The 17119-nt window shown below is 38.8% G+C and overlaps 1 protein-coding gene across 10 annotated transcripts in view; it reads right to left on the bottom strand.

Annotated features, from left to right (window-relative positions):
* Positions 1-17119, bottom strand: part of VPS26C (VPS26 endosomal protein sorting factor C) — a 66635-nt gene that overhangs the window by 41314 nt on the left and 8202 nt on the right. For 8 of the 10 annotated variants that reach the window (XM_048867076.2, XM_048867048.2, XM_048867082.2 and 5 more), the window contains exons 3-7: positions 16609-16758; positions 10289-10369; positions 7178-7252; positions 6083-6233; positions 5611-5763 (exon numbers count right to left, since the gene is read on the bottom strand). In XM_048867076.2, coding sequence (XP_048723033.1) covers positions 5611-5763; positions 6083-6233; positions 7178-7252; positions 10289-10369; positions 16609-16758 — 610 coding nt within the window. Of the gene's footprint in view, positions 1-1162; positions 4116-4152; positions 4267-5610; positions 5764-6082; positions 6234-7177; positions 7253-10288; positions 10370-16608; positions 16759-17119 lie in introns of those variants that run through there. The other 2 variants (XM_048867106.2, XM_048867114.2) reach the window with 2 other exon arrangements.

Here is a 17119-nt window from a genome sequence, read left to right as displayed (position 1 = left end):
CTTTGAAAACTGCTCAATGCTAGTTCCCAAATCTCACTTACTTGAAGTCAGCTAGATAGGACTGTCTTCTATTTGGAAACTGCAAAACCAGCATCAAAGAGCTAGCTCGGTGTTGACATGCACTAAACATTTACTACTGCCCCTCTCCCTTGCTACAGTCCAAAGTATTTTTGAGGGTGGATTGCCGATTACAGATCCCATCCTTTTAAGTATGAGCTTTCTACCTAGTACAGTTAGAGATTTCCCTGATCTTAGAAACATGTGACAGATCTAGCTACACAGGGCTCTTCTATCCTTAAAATGCTACAGGAGTGCACGAGCACCGCAGTAGCTCTTCAGTGTAGACACTAGCTATGCTGACAGGTAGGGGTTTTCCTGGCAGCATAGGTAATCCACCTACCTGAGGGATTGCCTACACTTGAAACACTGCAGCTGCACTACTGTAGCACTTCACTGAAGATATTGCCTATGCTGACAAGAAGTGTTCTGCTCTCAGTGTAGGAAATCCACCTCCCAGAGAGGCAGTAGGTAGGCTGATAGGAGAACTCATCCATCAACCTAATGCTGTCTGCACCTGCAGTTAGGTCAGCTTAAATACATCACTCTAGGGTGTGGTTTTTTTCACACCCTCAAGCGATGTAGCTATAGACCAGTCCACAGACTTGAAAGGGAAAAAGCTACTTCACATATAATTTCCAGCTTTAAAGGGGAAGTCTGAGAGATTACCATCAGTAGCTCACTTTAAAAGTCCAAACTGCTTCAGAATTCAGATAGGTTATATGGACAAAAAATTAATTCACTGCAAGCAACAGCTACCTTTCCTGAAATGAGCAGGACAAAACTCCATGGATGCAGACTTATGGTCATGAAGTAATATGAAGGGCCATAGTCTAGAAAACTGGTTACAAAATTTAGAAAAGGATAATAAAACTAGTTAGATTGTGATTTAATGGTATTTCCCTAATGGTGTGAAGTAAAGAGATTTGTTTAAAGTTAATCAGTATTTAATGGTTGTGGTTTAAGTGCTAGATCATAGTTGTTTCGGTGAGATCAGAGTTTTGGGGACTTTCAAATTTGACCTATGGGATATTGCTGAAGGGCTTTGAATTAATAGATGATTGAGGGCTGAGGAAAAAGTCAAGAAGTCACAGCCTTCTCTGGATGCTTCTTACGTTCCAGTTTTAATGCTGCTAGAAGTAAAGAAACTGTCACTCTACAGCAGGTAACATTTTAAGTTGTGCCTTGGAATTTGACCAGCTCTGCTAACATTTGAGTATAGATGAGCAGAGTCATCAACTTTAATTCATGGTAAAGATTAATCTGTCAAAAAGTCCCAAACCCCTCTGTAGTGGTGAAAAGAGACTATGAAAAATGTAAATAAAGTACAGATGAGAGTCTTCAGGCTTCCACCAATCCCTAATTCAGCAGAGTGGAAAAACAATGTCTTTAAAAAAACCTGATAATTTAAGGTTCTGGGGCCCCCAATTACCATCTACCCACTCTCAACATGAGGGCAAAAATCTATTGTTTACGCTGTAAACAGTACAAAATATCTGGACCACTGTGTTCAAAGAACCCAGCTAGAGTCTTTCATACCTGAACAATAAAGAAACAGACGTACAGTTAAGCACAAGGGAGGTTATATACACAGGACTTCCTGCTAATCATAGCTTAGTTTTTAGAGGACAAGCTTTTTCTCTCCCTCTGCATCTTTTCAGCCAAACGGCTTAGTAAATAGAAGGGGAGGATGTATGTGCTCTCTATTCCCTAAGGAAAATAGTGTTTCTTCTATTACACTGATATTCCTAGCTGAAAGGCTATCATCCATGTAGCGAGATTAACTGGGAGCTTTAACATGCTCTCCTCTTCAGCAGATCCAGAATAATCTTCATAGTTTGTCTCACACACTCCAGTAGGTGTCACATCTGAACAAGAACTTCAGTGGGATGATCTAGATTGGTGTAATTCTGTGCTGGAGGGTATAGGTCTGTATATGCTGTGAAAATGTCAGTACTCCCTAATCTAAATGCAGGATTCATAGTAGTGTTATTTATATATTGTTTCCATTAGATGTTCATTACATGCTTACAAAAGATCCCTAAAAATCTGTAAATTCATATGGCCATTTTGGTACTGGTCAATAGCTAGCAGTCTAGTGTCATCCTGCCTCTTTGAAAGTCACAGACCTCATTTCCCCCCAAATGATCCTGTAATAGTATTTCCAGATCACATGCAAACATTGCTTTTGCAGTGGCTAAGGAGAGGATTTTGAACGATTTAATGCCAAAATGTTGTGCTGATACTGCAAGTTGTTAAACTAGATTTTTAGACGTTCAGGTTTTTATTCCTAAAACATGGAAACTGCTGAACAAGGATTTTGCCATTAGCCAGAGCAGAGGCCTGAATAGCCAGCTGGAAAATTTAGTATTTTTCTGTTGGATGAAGGGAGCTGTAAAGCCAAAATCAGATGTTTTGTCAAGTGTCTTTACTTCAAGATTGAGTTAACGTTTTAGGTGCCTGCTCATTTTGCTTTACAGTGCCTCTTCCTCCTCCCCTGACGGTTTCATTTGCAAATGTATATTCAGAAAAAGCACACTTTGCCTTTATACGTACTTTTTCTTACATTATCAAAAACACAATTCTTCCACCCTACACCACCTCCCCAAAACAAGATGGTCTCCTGGTTTAGTTCCTGCTGTGGCAGCTTAAGGGTGTCTACCCAATAAAGATGTGCTAACTAAAAAAAGCAATGGAGGGCTTTTATCAGAAAATAGTTTAAAAAAATAATAAAAAACCCAACTCATTTCTGCCTGGCGCATTTCCCCTTCCCCACACCCCCTAATATAGTTATGTCTTGACATATTCAGCAAATGTCAACTAACCCTTCCAATGAAAGGGGAAGCAACTAGTAACTGGCTCAGATACAGTTAATTACCCATATAATACCATATTGCATAAAAAAGGTTAACCGGGGTGGCCAAAACATAAATATGTTTATACAGTCTATAGTAAAGTATTCTACCTGGCAATAAAGTCAGGCATAGGAAGGAGCTAGTCTACAATATAGCAGCCAGGCATACTGACAGCAGCTTTCATCGGATTGCTCTCATGGCCACAAGAGCAAAGCAAGGACCCACGTTTTCGCACCACAACTAGATTGTAGGTAAAGAACTCAGTAGTTGGGGGGGAAGAAATTAACATGGAATGGCTAATCAAGCGCAGGACGTCTGCCACAACTGCAAGCTAGAACCTCTTTTGACAGGTTGGTCCTCGCACTGCAGTAGAACTTATGCAAGTAACTGACCAAGTTAATGAGAGTGTGATAGTTGTATCAACTTTGTTACAATAAAAAGCTTTAGCTCTGAGGTTGTTCCCCTGATTAATAGATTCACTTCCTAATCTAACTGAAACATACTTAGTTTCCTTTCACTTCATATCTTTGTGTGATGCTGATCCAATAACACTGTGTTCCAGTTCTGTAGCACCGTTCATTAAAAGGTCTCAAACATTTCTTGAACATTAGGTCTCCCAGCATCCATATGATGATGAGGCTTAGGAAACATCTAATCTCAGTCTCTCCTTCAAGGACCAATACATAGCAGGGCCGGTTAGCTGTTTAGATACAAGGATCCTTATAAAGGAAGCATTTAAAGCGTTAGCACAAGTGTTAAATTATGAATTAATCACGGAAACTTACTGGGTGTTGTACACATGACAGGAATGTGTAAAATACATCCCTTAAGGGTTCTTAAGAAAAACAAATAGAGAAAGGGAGGCACGGCTGTCCAATTCAAAGAGATACCTGGCAGGAGTCTCAGCAGAAAAGCACATTCACTAATAATATCAGAAGACAGACAAAGTGTTTGGTAAGAGTTACAGAGAAATGCACTCCCTTCCAACACAGAAGTCAATAGTGGGATGAGCAAATGTTTTAGTCCTTCAATTAAAATAAGCTTGAAGATGCGAACTGAATTTCCATTTGGTAGCTGAAGAATTTCCTTGTTCCTCCATTAGCAATTCTCCTCCGGATATTCACACCCTGCAGAGCTTCAGTGGGAAATTCTCTGTGACGAGGTGATCATCATGCAGGAGGAGAACAATGTTAACTTCAAACTCTAGGGAAAAAGAGAGCTCTCGTATTAACTCAAATGGTACAGTAGAAACAATGATAATTCTGTGGCTCCTGCTCTCAGCGGCCTTCACCGGAGATAAATCTTTCAAGCTGTTTTTAGTGTTTAGGGTTATCTGTTGCTAGATGATTCAACACTGCAGAAAACAACAGGGCACTATAAAATGACCAACTTCTCCAGCCTATTTGTCAGCATAAGTAGCTCCATAAAATATATGATTAATTGCATTAGTGGTAGCCACCTGTCTAGCCATAATTAGCTAGTAATTTACTGTTGGCATCATAGTAAGAAGTAGATCTTGAGGAGTAATTTGAAGGGGTTTAGGGTAGTAGTTCTCCAAATAAATCCATAGGAGGGCATTGCACATATAAGAGAAGCACAAAAATGGATGATCAAAGTTGTTGAAACAGAGGAAATGTAATTGGAGATGATACTAAGATACAAAGGTACATAAGTAGGGAGGAGCTAAATTGTGGAGGGTGCTAAACGCAAGCACAAAAAGCTTATGTAGTGGAAAAGGAGAAGCGATATAGGGGATAGATTCAAAAGAAGAAAACTTGGCTAGAACTATGGATTACGAAGATGATTTTAGCAGAAACGTTTCAAATGTCCATAAATGGAATATTTGATGAGGTTGTCAGGAAGGAGGGAGGCAACTGTAATATTCAGGAGGGGAAATAAGAGCCTAGACAAGAGTTTTTGTGGTGTGCATCGATGAAGAAACAATCTTAGCAACACTATGGAAGAAGAAGTTGACAGATTTGGATATGGCCTGGCTGCGAGTCAATAGAGTGGAGTCACAGACAACCCCCAACTTCCAGGCCTGAGTGACTGGGAGAATGGTGGGTGTGTCAGTGATGACAGAAAGGGATAATGGAAGGAAAGCATCACTTTTCAGCATTTTACCCTCAGAATTTCCTGCTGCTCTTGAGAGCTGTGAGTGTTCAGCATATTTAATCCCTACCGGATCTTTGCCATTAAAACTGCGTCTCCCAGAGAATTTTTCTGGTCACAACTAGTTTAGTTCTAGTTTAGACCACTTACGTACGAAACCACTAAGAGTAAGACAACAACAATATATGCTAGATCGAGAACTTAGTTCTGAATGGAGAAGGTTATAGCTAAAGGAATGGTATAGAGGTTTTTAATGAGACAAATTGCTTGGTATATTTAGTATTCCCTAAAGCTAGTGGCCTGACAGGCTTGGAGCCTGAGTCCTCTTTATCCACAACAGGTACAGTTCAAAGAACAGTAGTGCTGATTTCCCCACACTGCTCTGGTAATATACTTCAACCCTGGTATAGGACCACCTCTGTTGGTAAGAAGGTTTCCTTGGTCTCCCTTGCAAAGCTGCTCATTAGTGTCAGTGGTGGTAGTTTGTATTGTGGCCCCTTGCCCACTAGAAACCAAACTGAAACTAGCAGCTTGTTTCACATTGATTCCGAAGGTACCAATATTTCAAAAATAGCTGGGTCCTTACCAACTTTGAAATTTGTAGTTTCCAACGTAGGGCAAGTGAACAGCCTGGGGAATACCATGTATATTGGAACAGACAAACTTCTGCAGACATCCCCATCAGCAATCTGAATATTCTGAATCTCTGTAGCATCTCTAGCATAACCTTCAGCACAACCTGGAGAAAACAAGTATTGGGGTGAACAAAAAAAAGTAGCACTAATTCTACTAGAAAGTTACTGAACATAGTTCAAAGGCTGGAGGCATTAGCCAAAAACCAAACACCCTTCCTTTTACCCATTAGAGCTTTGACTTTACCACTGTTTAACAATTACATCTATACACCCTAAAAAAAGATACTTTTGATACACAAAAAGTAACTTTTGCAAATGATTTCTACTACTGCTTTAGACAAGTGTGCTATGTCCATTTAGAATATAAATATTCAGATAACCAGTGTGGTATATTCAGATTTTAATTTACATGAAACAACCTACCACAGGTTTCCACACGTACTAACTGTAGTTCAATACTTTTGACTGCAGCTTCTGCATTCTCCACCACCAACTCCCCAATTAGTGGTTGTGTAATGATGCAGTTAGTCGAGTTGAGATGACCTTTGATGAGAAATTTTGGGAGCGAGGCTCTCTAAATGTAGAGTGGGAAAAAAAGTCACATGACTAATCACAAAAAGCACAGAGAATGCTAAGTAGGCAAAACCTTGCTTTGTGGAAAAAAGCAGCATAAGAATTACTGAAGTACATAAAAACCCTACATTAAAAGATTATTAAGGTTGGAAAGTCAGGACCCTTAAAAGTTAGAAAATGCCAGGATCAAGCTTGCCTGTGCAATGTTAATGGAGCCCCCTTGAGTGTAAGCATTGTGATACAGTCTTTAATTACATGGTAACATTTTTTTTCCCCCACTAGGTCCCTGCACAGGATGGACTGTGGATGAATCAGGATCTTGAGTGAAGGAGGCCGTTGCTTGTAGGACACCTGATTTATCTTTTGTGGCAGTTGGAAGGTGTTTAGTGAATGAGGCAGGGGATTGTAGGGAGAGAAAGGAGGGTCTCAGGGTTAAGGCAGTGAATGCTGCCCTGAGAACTGGACTCTATCGCTGCCTCTATCACCATATAGCTATGTGACACTGGGCAAGTCATTTAAGCCAAAAGTGATTGTGTGTTCCTCATTTTCTGGTGCTCAGCTTGAGATGCTGGGGTCTGATTTACAGAAGTGCTGAGCACTCACAGCTTCATCTGAAGTCAATGGGAGCTCTTGGCTACCATATTCCACTGACTTGGTTGGTTCCCAGTGAGGGGGAAATAAAAAAATAACGCGTAACCATTACTGAGGAAAGCTCTGTTAACAATACAGCATCAACACAAAAGAACAAGTGACAGTGCTGTCCATTAAACATGTTGCTCAGCATGTCAGGAATCAAAACTGGCAAAAGAGGAGAGGAAGAACTATGACTAGCTGTGGAGCAGAATCTAATAGTAGCCACTGATCTCACTCCTCACACCAATTCACACTGGAGACAAGAGAGTCACTCAACACCATTTAAAGCATTTTTTAAAACAAAAGGTTTACCTCTTTAACATTCTGTAAGGTTTCAGGTGTAATTGTGAAGTCCACTGGGCTTGGCATCAACTTCCCTTTCTGAGGCTGGAATGAAATGAAAAGGTAGGATCGATATTGGACACTCAGTATATAGAGTTTACATAATGTACACACATCGAATCATGAAAAGAATCCCTTTTCATATGCCATTACTTGCAAGACCAGTTTAGAAGCTGACCTTATCACTTTACAATGTCTAACTTTGAAATAGTCTTTAGAGAACTAAGTGTAATTCTTTTAATAAGAAATTGACCCATTTCATGTAAAGTCTATTGGACGTTGCAAGAAAACAGGACATGATTATGACATGGAACAAACACAAGTCACCACGTTTTACAAAATAACCACATTTTGACATTCTAAACTATCCTTGCCATTACTGTAAAACCATGACACGATATGAACTACTAGGCTACTGGTGCCTGCCCTGAGCATGCTGTGTTGTGAGTCACAAGGTTGAGTACTCTAAACCAATAGCCAACTAATGCACACCTTGCCATGCTGTTAAAGTAGGGCTCTTGATTTTACATATCAGTGCTGGCTTTTTTTAAAAAGTTTTGTGAGGTCTGATGCAATGTGTCCTTCCAGTATTACTCAGCCTTCCTAGTAAGGAGATTTGAGAAAATAGTAGGGAAAGTTATATATGCACTTCCTCTATTATCCTGAGCATATTGATTGTTTTTCTAACCCTCTCTATCTGAAGTTCCCTACCTGCACTATTTCAACTCCCTAACTCCGCCCAGCGAGAGCTCTTTTAGAAGCAGGTTATGGCCCAGTAGCTGTTTTTAACTTACTGGGTCAGATCCTCAGCTGGTGTAATTCAGTGTTGTTCCTCTGATTTTGCCAGCTGAGGACCTATGTTTTTTTTTTTTTTTTAAATATATATTTGGAATATTTAACAACCTCCTACTTTAGGTTTTACTGTAGAAAGTAAGTTTAAAGTGACTTAAAAGGCCCTGAATTGCTGCTGAAATGGCAGTCTGACACTTTGTGCAGAAAGGAAAACATAACTGTCATTTTAAATCTTCAGTAACTGCCTCTCTTCACCCTCATCCCAATGAGGTGCCTTATGTTTGTTCAGCTCCATTCACATTTCAGCAAAGCTTCCATTTAAAATAAGTGTAAGGATTTGTTGTGTGCCAATCAGTGATGAGGGTCCCAGCTGTGCACTGTTGGGAGTTGGTGCAGTATTGTATCATCATCAGAAGGCCCAACTTGAATTTTGCAGTTGTTTTACTCTCCATTACTTTGAGTCCATAGTAGTTTGTGTACAACAGCAAAACTGGGAAACTGCCAGCCATAAATAAATACATATTTTCAGTAATGGGAAAATACAGTTGACGAATTCTGGCAAAGGAAATAAGGTTAAGGGAAATAATATTGTGTACTGACAGTGAGAATTTTATGTACAGTAGAACCTAATTAATTCACACTGACTGGGAATTACTGAATTTTGTGAACTAATGAGTGCTATACTATGAACAAGAAATAAAGCAAGGATACTGCGTAATATGTAAGCTGCTCATTATTTTGATAACTGTGGTTTATTTATAATACTTCATAATGTACTAGTAAATGTAGCATAGTATAATTTTTCATTTTACAAAATGTAGGAACAAGATCTCTACAGTGTCTTGCTATTAAATCTTTGCTGATAGGAGCAATTTTTGTGCAGGTTATTGAAGTTCTACTGTATTCATTTTCATCACTGATGACGAGGGGAACAAAACATCTTTAAGTATATTAGAGCTCTTCTTAAAGAGCTCTTTACAGGAGTTAAGCATCATGTGTGTTCTAACAAGTTTTGGGTGGAAGCAAATGTATTTTGCTTGTTAAATTTGTGCAGATTATATTGCTTATACATGTGCTCTGCACACATCTATAATCAATAGATATCACAGTTGCACCCATTTTCATGATGAAAGGCAAAACATGTTCATGCCATACAGCTAAAAATGTGGGCCCTGATTCTGCAATAAATTTCACACAGGTGCAAGGGTCCACTTGCACAGAACTAACTGCAGAATCAAGGCATTAGTTACAATAGTCATTTCTGAGCCTACCACTATCTGTGAACAACTTGATGAGAACAACTCGTTTAGGACACCAGCTTTATGTGGTCCCTGTAGATATGTCTACATTTCAATTAAGAACTAATGGCTGGCTGGAGTAGACATTCGGCTCTGGGACCCCCCAGAGTTTGAGCTCCAGCCCAAGCATCTACACTGCAATTAAACAGCCCTTTACCCCGAGCCCAAGTCAGCTGACACAAACCAGCTACAGGTGTCTAACTGCAGTGTAGTCAGACTCTAAGAGGCTGTAAACTTGTCTCCAACTTGATGCAGGCCTATTTCCACACCTAGAGTAAGGGACCCAAATCAATAATTTAGGCATTTGAATACAAGAGGCTTGATATCTTCCCTCCACAGATGCTGAGCACCCAAAGCTCTCAACCTCCAATGGGAGCTCAGGATGCTTAGCACCTGGGGGAGGGAGCATGAGAGAGAGAGAGAGAGAGAGAGATCAGGTCATCCAAAAGATACAGTACTTATGGGAGCACACATCACCACAGTATCTAGATACTGAGTAGAACAGTATGTATCTAGGAGATGAACCGAACAAGCAGGGAGAGAGAAGGGGAGGACTGAGTGAGGAAACAGGAGGTTTTCACAACAAAGCAAGCTCATCATCCAAAACATATTTATGTCAGTTAGAAGAGTAAGTTTAAAAGAAGTTAAGGTGAAAAGGTTATCTAAAGTATAGCACAATGAGATCCTAGTTCATGTCTCGGCTGCTAGGTGCCACAGTAATACAAATAGTAACACAAATGCTTGAAACCTGAATATTGCTAACTTCAAAACATAGAAGAAAGCATGACACCAACCTTCCCTCCCTTCCCCCACCCCGCCCCTTAGGTCTTATGCCTTGTTAATATAGGAGGACACATACAAGTTACACCATTACATCTTGTGAACATCACCATAGAAGACTGGGCACCAAACTTTGCTAAACAGAACAAAACTGCAGAGGTGAAAATCTCAGCTAGTTGAGAGAGTTAAATATCTCTATATTCCAACTTACTGGTGAGTGGACAATGAATTCACAAGTCTTAGTCAGGTCCTTGGCCAGTAGAGATCGTCGCATATCACACCGAAGGGTATACTGTGAGAAAGAGTGGGGGATAGAAGAGTCTTATCAAAGCTTTCTTCCATCTCCAGCATGGACTTAGAGAGAAATCATTCTATAAACACAAAGTCTCACTGGCTATTTATATTAACATTCCATTTATAAGTAGTTTAATAAAAGGTCAGTAGACTACTTATATATTCTTCAATAAATTGTTAATCAATGGTTATAGAGTGTTGAAGAGTCCAACAGGTTGTTTATAACCATCAATATCAATGTAATACTCATGTATCTAACAACCCTATAACATCTATTAATCATTTATCAGTTCTTTATAAACTGTTGAATATCTGTACAGCAATAATGCTCTCAATTAGCAATCAGGACCAGGCCTGATTGCTCTCAATGCTGATCACATAATAGAAAGATATGTTCCCTACCCAGAACACTTTGCAATGCCCACCCTTCAATTCCCTTTCCTGATCTCCTTGGGGGATGAAATCCACCAATTGAAAATCACTGATCTAAGGTACCTGTCTGAGCCCAGTACAATCCAAGCACCTCATCATCTTTAGCGTTTTTTATCCTCACAACACCCCTGTAAGGTACGGAAGTAGCATTTTCCAGGTGGGGAACTAAAGCACAGAGATTGTAAGTGCCAAGGTCACATAAGAACTCTGTAGCAGAGCAGAGAATTGAACCCTCATCTCTCAAATCCCTAACCACTGCAAGAACTCAGGTCATCTTTTGAAATTGTATGAAATTAAAAAAAAAAAAAATCTTTGATGGATGTTTCTGCTAATGACATCTTGGATTATTCTAAACGAGAATTAAAAAAATTATATACTGTTCACAATTTATGTTTACCTTACCTCTCAATTTGGACAATAAAAACATTTTAACCACTTCACTTTTTGGCTTTATAAATTGTTTTCATTTGATTTTTTTTATTTAAACTACTGAAACACTTTTAAGCAGCACATAGCTTCTTACCCAAAGCCTAAACATTGGATCAAATCTCCCCTGCACATCCATTTTAACAGATATTAATATGTTCTATACAAAAACTGTTCTTGGAAGTCAGATTTCACTTTATTTCTGGGGTGGTACAGCAGTGCAGGAAACAATAACTCTGAAAGGTGGTGAAAAGCTAAGGAAAGGCCTGATCTGGACCTTTTTATTAAGTTTTATTTTGGACCGGGAGGGGGAATGGGTAACTGAGTAGGAGATAGGATAGGAGATAGGTGATAGGAGAATGGCCAAAGGTAACATATATACCAATAAAATCATACCTTACAAGACAATCCATAATGATTATAAACAAAATATCTGGATTACAGAAAGCAACTCAACTTGTAGGCTGGTATTGTTTTGCAAAAGACGTGCCAGACAACAGATGTTATATTAGGAAGAAAGCCAAGGCGAGGACTAGGTAAAGGAAACACCAACGTTAAGAAAAGGAAGCCTTTCACCATAAGCGCTGTCAATAGGATATAAAATTTAGAAACAAACTAGCCATATGCAAAGGTATATAGTTTAAGTAAATATCATCAAAGTCTACTGTTGACTGGCATGACTAACAATTACACATGCTTTTTCTTTTTTGAAGGGTAGAGGGACGTACTGTGAAGAAGCCCAGAGTAAATGTAGGGAATTCAGAGACTTAAGTTCAATATGAGAGAACTGATTTAGATAATCTGTAGAAAAAGGAATTTTTCTCCTCTTTTAAAAAGAAAACAAACTGATAGCTCACCCATAATGCCAATCTGTAAATACATTAATTTGTTTTTAAAATATCAGGTATTTTCCTTTATCCCTATCAGTAACAGGACAATTAAATAATAATTAAATAATTTCAGAGGATAAGTTCCTCAGCTCTGCAAAGCACAGAGAGCAAACAGGTCTCTACATCGCTGTTTCTGGTTGGGAGAAAGGATAAACTCCTTTTACAGCTGCTTTCTCAATATAAATGAACCTTTGGCAAAGTTAGTATTGAAAATGGAGTAATGACTCTTCAGACAGGGTATTTCAAGCAGAAGAGGGAAGGATGATCACTGCTTGGCTATGTTGAAAAGTCTGATGTACAAGATCACACTGTTTGCTCTGCAAAAGGGGAAAATATCTAAAATATGCATGTGCATGCATAAGACAGACTAGAATGAGTTTTATTCTGGCAATATAGTTGCTTATCATATTTCTATCCAAAGCTTTTTACGAATAGGTGTTGTCTCATGACATAAGTCTCTTGTCTGTTTTTTCTGGTAACTAACTCTTGAATTTAAAATGCTTAATGAAAGATTTAGTATCCTACTGCCAGGAAGTTAGAAAAACAAATTACAAAAAAACAGAATACTACCTTAAAGCAGCTGCTGCAGCTGAATGAGAAGCTATTTGCATGAACATACAACAGGATTCATAATGAACAGATACACCAATTATACTTATGATGGAAAATCCTGATAATATGCATGATCATAACAGTAGAAATAACATGATGGAAAAGAGATAATAGTCTGCTGAGTCAAATGACCTTTCAGCTTTTATCAATAAGTGCATAAAAAGAGTCAGAAAAAGAACTGGGAAGATTCTTTCAGATACCTGGGATCAACAGAAGAGTCTGTGTGAAAAATAATTTAAGTACCACAAGCATGCTCAGTGCTCAACACCTTCTCCCACCCCTCAAGAAAAATATGGGTCATGCCTGAAGAAGTTTAAAATAGGAGGCCAGATATTGCTCCCATTGAAGTCAGTGGACAATATGCCCATTAACTTAACTGAATCCAGGATTTGGGCCAAAAATTAGAGATGAAAGAGATGTGACTTGGTCACTCCTAGTATATCCCCTTGCCAAAGCAGAACTGTTCCCTTTCTATATTTTTTAGTGTTTTTCCCAGTCTAGTTTTAAGTGATTCAATAATTCAAGCAATTGTGCTTCCTTCCTTTACTTGACACTTTAGCAGACATCACTGTTAAGAAGTTATTCCCTGATATTAAAAATCTCTTTACTCTTAAATTGTATTCCTTGGATAATTCTAAACAGTACCTCCCCTTCCTTGATACTTACACCCTACAATTAATTGCAGACTTCTGTCTTGCCTTATTTGTAGTTTACCCAACTGCACTCTTGGCCTGCAAACCTGCAGGCGAGTCCATGTGGGTGGATACTTATGCCTGTATGGATGCTCCTTGGAGTCAATGGAACTCTGCCCATATGGATCTAGCTGCAGGATTGAGAGCATAAGGTATCTCCCCCCACCTAAAAATTTACTTCAAAGCCAGTCCCTTTGTCTCTAGTTTTTGTTACAATCATAACCATCTTTTAATGGACCAAGGTGCCCATTATGGAATGCAGTATTCTAGCGGTTGTCTCATCAGTACTTTATAGGTTGGAATTAAACCTGTCTTATCTGGGACATGGTATCTGTGTATGCAGCATTTTATAGTTATACTCTGAATATTCTTGAAATTACTTTTGACATCTCAACAGGTTGATAAAATACACTTTCATCAAGAGTGTTCTGTGCAAGTCCGGTTCAGTTATAAAAAGTAAGTTTTTATTAGTTTATTTTGTACTATATACTCACAGCAATGGCTGGGGGGGGGGCAGATGTGAAGATTTTGGTGATTCTTTACTAGTACTCTACTGCAAAGCATCTCTCTGAAGGTAATTTGTTTTAATGGATTCCTCTGAGCTTTATCTTGATAAACATAAAATTTCTCGGAGGGGAGGGGGGGGGGGGAAGTCTCCCACTAGTACAAAAAAATATATATGTTCAAGACCAGATTTTCAAAATGCCTCCTTACATCACATTAACCAGAGGAAAACTTTTCAGTCAGAAACCCCCCCACCTAATATTAATGCAACATTATGGTAAAAACATTTAATACAAAAATCAAAAGATTCAAAGCTGTACTTCCCACAGTAACTGTCTGCCTAAATGTGTATACAATGTGGTAGCTAATCTGTTGCTATATAAAGTCATAGGAAATATGCACAAGCAAAGAGGTTTGGTTTCTAAGGGACCACAGCTTTCAATTTTGTGGCTTGTATGTGTAAAACTCAGCTGTGATATTACATGGCCATACTTCTACTTGGCACTAAAGGTAACAGAGGTGCAGCCCTTATTCATGAACCAAATTCATGTCATTCACCACTCCTTATACTATAAAAGTAATTATAGATTACAATTAACTGATGGATTATTAAGTCCTCCTGTAATAGTCTGCATACACCCTTCTCCTCCTCCTCTTCTTCTTCTTGTAAGATTTACTCAATAAGATGTAATGCAGAAATATTTTTCTGTCCCCTTTCATTTCAGACAAGTTACCAAGATTCATAAGAGACTTCTCCTCAAAAAAAGAAATTAGGAAAAACTGTACCTGACCCTGGGAAAGAAAGGAGAGAGACTGCATCATCTTATGTAGCAAGCTGCCACCAAATCAGGAATGGATGTTGGTGACATATGAGCATAGGATATCAGATTCCAAAACAGCGTGTAGCCCTGTCCTGAGTGAATTTGTACTCCTCTCTAACAGATAAGTGAGGGGTCAATCTGTTTTGGTATTTTTAAAAAAAGTATCTTGGCAACACTTGTGTAACTTGTCATGTTCAAGTTTCATCGAAAGACACTTAACTGTAAGCACTTTCTTTTGGGGTATAATACTACAGACAGTGCATAAAATGGGAGATACAAGTTACTACATAATAAAGTAAGAGTTAGAAAATATTATAATGTACACAAAAGAAACTGTCACAGGTGTAGCTACTCCACTGCATTCCCTGCTGGCTGAGCATGGCACTGCAAGCGCTTCCTGCCTCAGTTCACAAGATGTGGCAGCCATTCCAGAGCAGGGCAGCCCATGCCATAAGCTTGTCATCAGTCTTTAAACAGTTAAATTCTGAATTTGGCCGTCTCTGCCATTAAACAAACTAACAAATAAATGTAAGAGGCAAGCACTTGGTCACTTTAAGTCAAGGCCCTGATCTGGACCTGGCGTTCTGGGATAGGACAGAGGAAATGCTCCTCAGTATATCTCACCCAGCACTCCCCTTGTGAGGGAACAGGAAAGCTTTCTTAACTGATCTGCTGGCTCCTGATTGGCCAATGTCTCCTCCTGGCCCTTCTCGGCTTCTGGGGAATCGAGTCTTGCTGGTAGCCTGACTTGAGTGGGTTTTCCTTGAGTTGGGGAGTGATGGAGGTAGTGTCACATTGCTGACACCTCCAGCAGGGAGGAGAGAAGGTCTCACAGACCCCATCCCATAAACTAATAACAGCTCCTACATGAAATGAAGGGACTAAAGAAAGAGTTTTAACTCAGGCAATGTATCTTATTAACCATTAAATGTGTAAAACAGGTATAATACAATATCCTGTGCTAGGATATCACTGTCACACTATACTTCATATTTGAACCTACTGAATGAATCAATCCCTCTTGATTCGAAATTTATAAAATGGCCCTACATTAAAAAAAAAAAACCCAAAATATAGATGTGAAAGGGTGAAGAACAGTATAGATTCCTTCTTTAAGACAAAACTTATTTCAAGCAAAAACAAAACAAAAAACCCCAGTAACTTTGTTTGTTCTTCTTTCTTACATTTCCAAGGCTGTATCTGAGGATCCTTGCAACAGGGGATATAAGTAACACAGAAACCAAAACTCCTACTTAGGAAAAAACAATCCCAAATATTTTGTTTTAAAAGTGCAAGCATAATTTTTAAGCCTATGGAGATTTTATATAATCTCCTGATAATGTTTTGAGATCTTAAAAGGGCTGTTATGCCATGTTTGGAAAGAAATCCAAAGTGTTTCTCTTCACACAGGCCTTCCACTGTCTCTGAAGTACTAAATCCTGGAGACTTAGCTAATGGGACAATTTTTGTTCGGTCTCAACAGCTGCGAGCTGAAAGGAATTGTGAAACTTTTGACTCAATTTAAGCCATGTAAAGTACACCCAAATACCACAATGATGGATGTTTGGGAAATGTTTGAACCAATATATAATCTTTTCCTACTAGAGTTTCAGTAAATTTAAAAAATCCCCCACAGCTGGAACATGAATTTTAATTTAAAGGACCTTTAATTTTTAGTTACTGTACATAAGCATTGCAATAACTTCACAAAATTGACAAAACCAAAAATATTGATAACATACAGTTAGGGTACCACCAGATAGTTTCCTCCCACAGTGCAATTAGAGAAGTTTCTCAGAGTATAGTTCCTGCAGACAGTGCAAGTTCATCACATTTTCCCTACGCAGAAAACTGTCTCACCTGAATATTGACAAACACACCATGATATGTCTCGTATAGAACTTTGTTGCCCTTCGCATGCAATGGAAGCTCAAAAGGAATTTCTGTTTTGCCGCTGGGAAGTTTTCCTGGTTTTACCATTTCTATGGTACTGTTGATAACTTGAATAGGCTGTAAAGATAAACATTGAGAAGTTTAAAATAAAGCAGTCTGCTTCATAACGGCCCAATAACAGAGCCACATGAAACCCTATCAGCCTTTCCAAATATCTCAAAATTCAAGTGTCTGTGTCCCCTACAAACAATTCTTTACAAACTCATACTGTGGTAAAAAGTGGTCTTACTTAATGTTTCTTACCATGACAGTCTGTACATTTTTTTGCATCCGTGTCAGACTGGTGGCTAAGCCCATTAAGAAGCTAACAAGTAGAACCTAGTACACTTTTGAAAGCAGTACATTTCTTGTTCCATTATCAAAATCACAAACCTTAAACAGCAGGAGTCTGTATGTGTATATGCCAGTTGAGCTGTTA

This window comes from Caretta caretta, chromosome 1 (genome assembly GCF_965140235.1).
Source record: "Caretta caretta isolate rCarCar2 chromosome 1, rCarCar1.hap1, whole genome shotgun sequence".
Lineage (NCBI taxonomy): Eukaryota > Metazoa > Chordata > Testudines > Cheloniidae > Caretta > Caretta caretta.
Note: the sequence above shows the minus strand (reverse complement) of the source record. Positions and strands in the feature narration are given on the sequence as shown.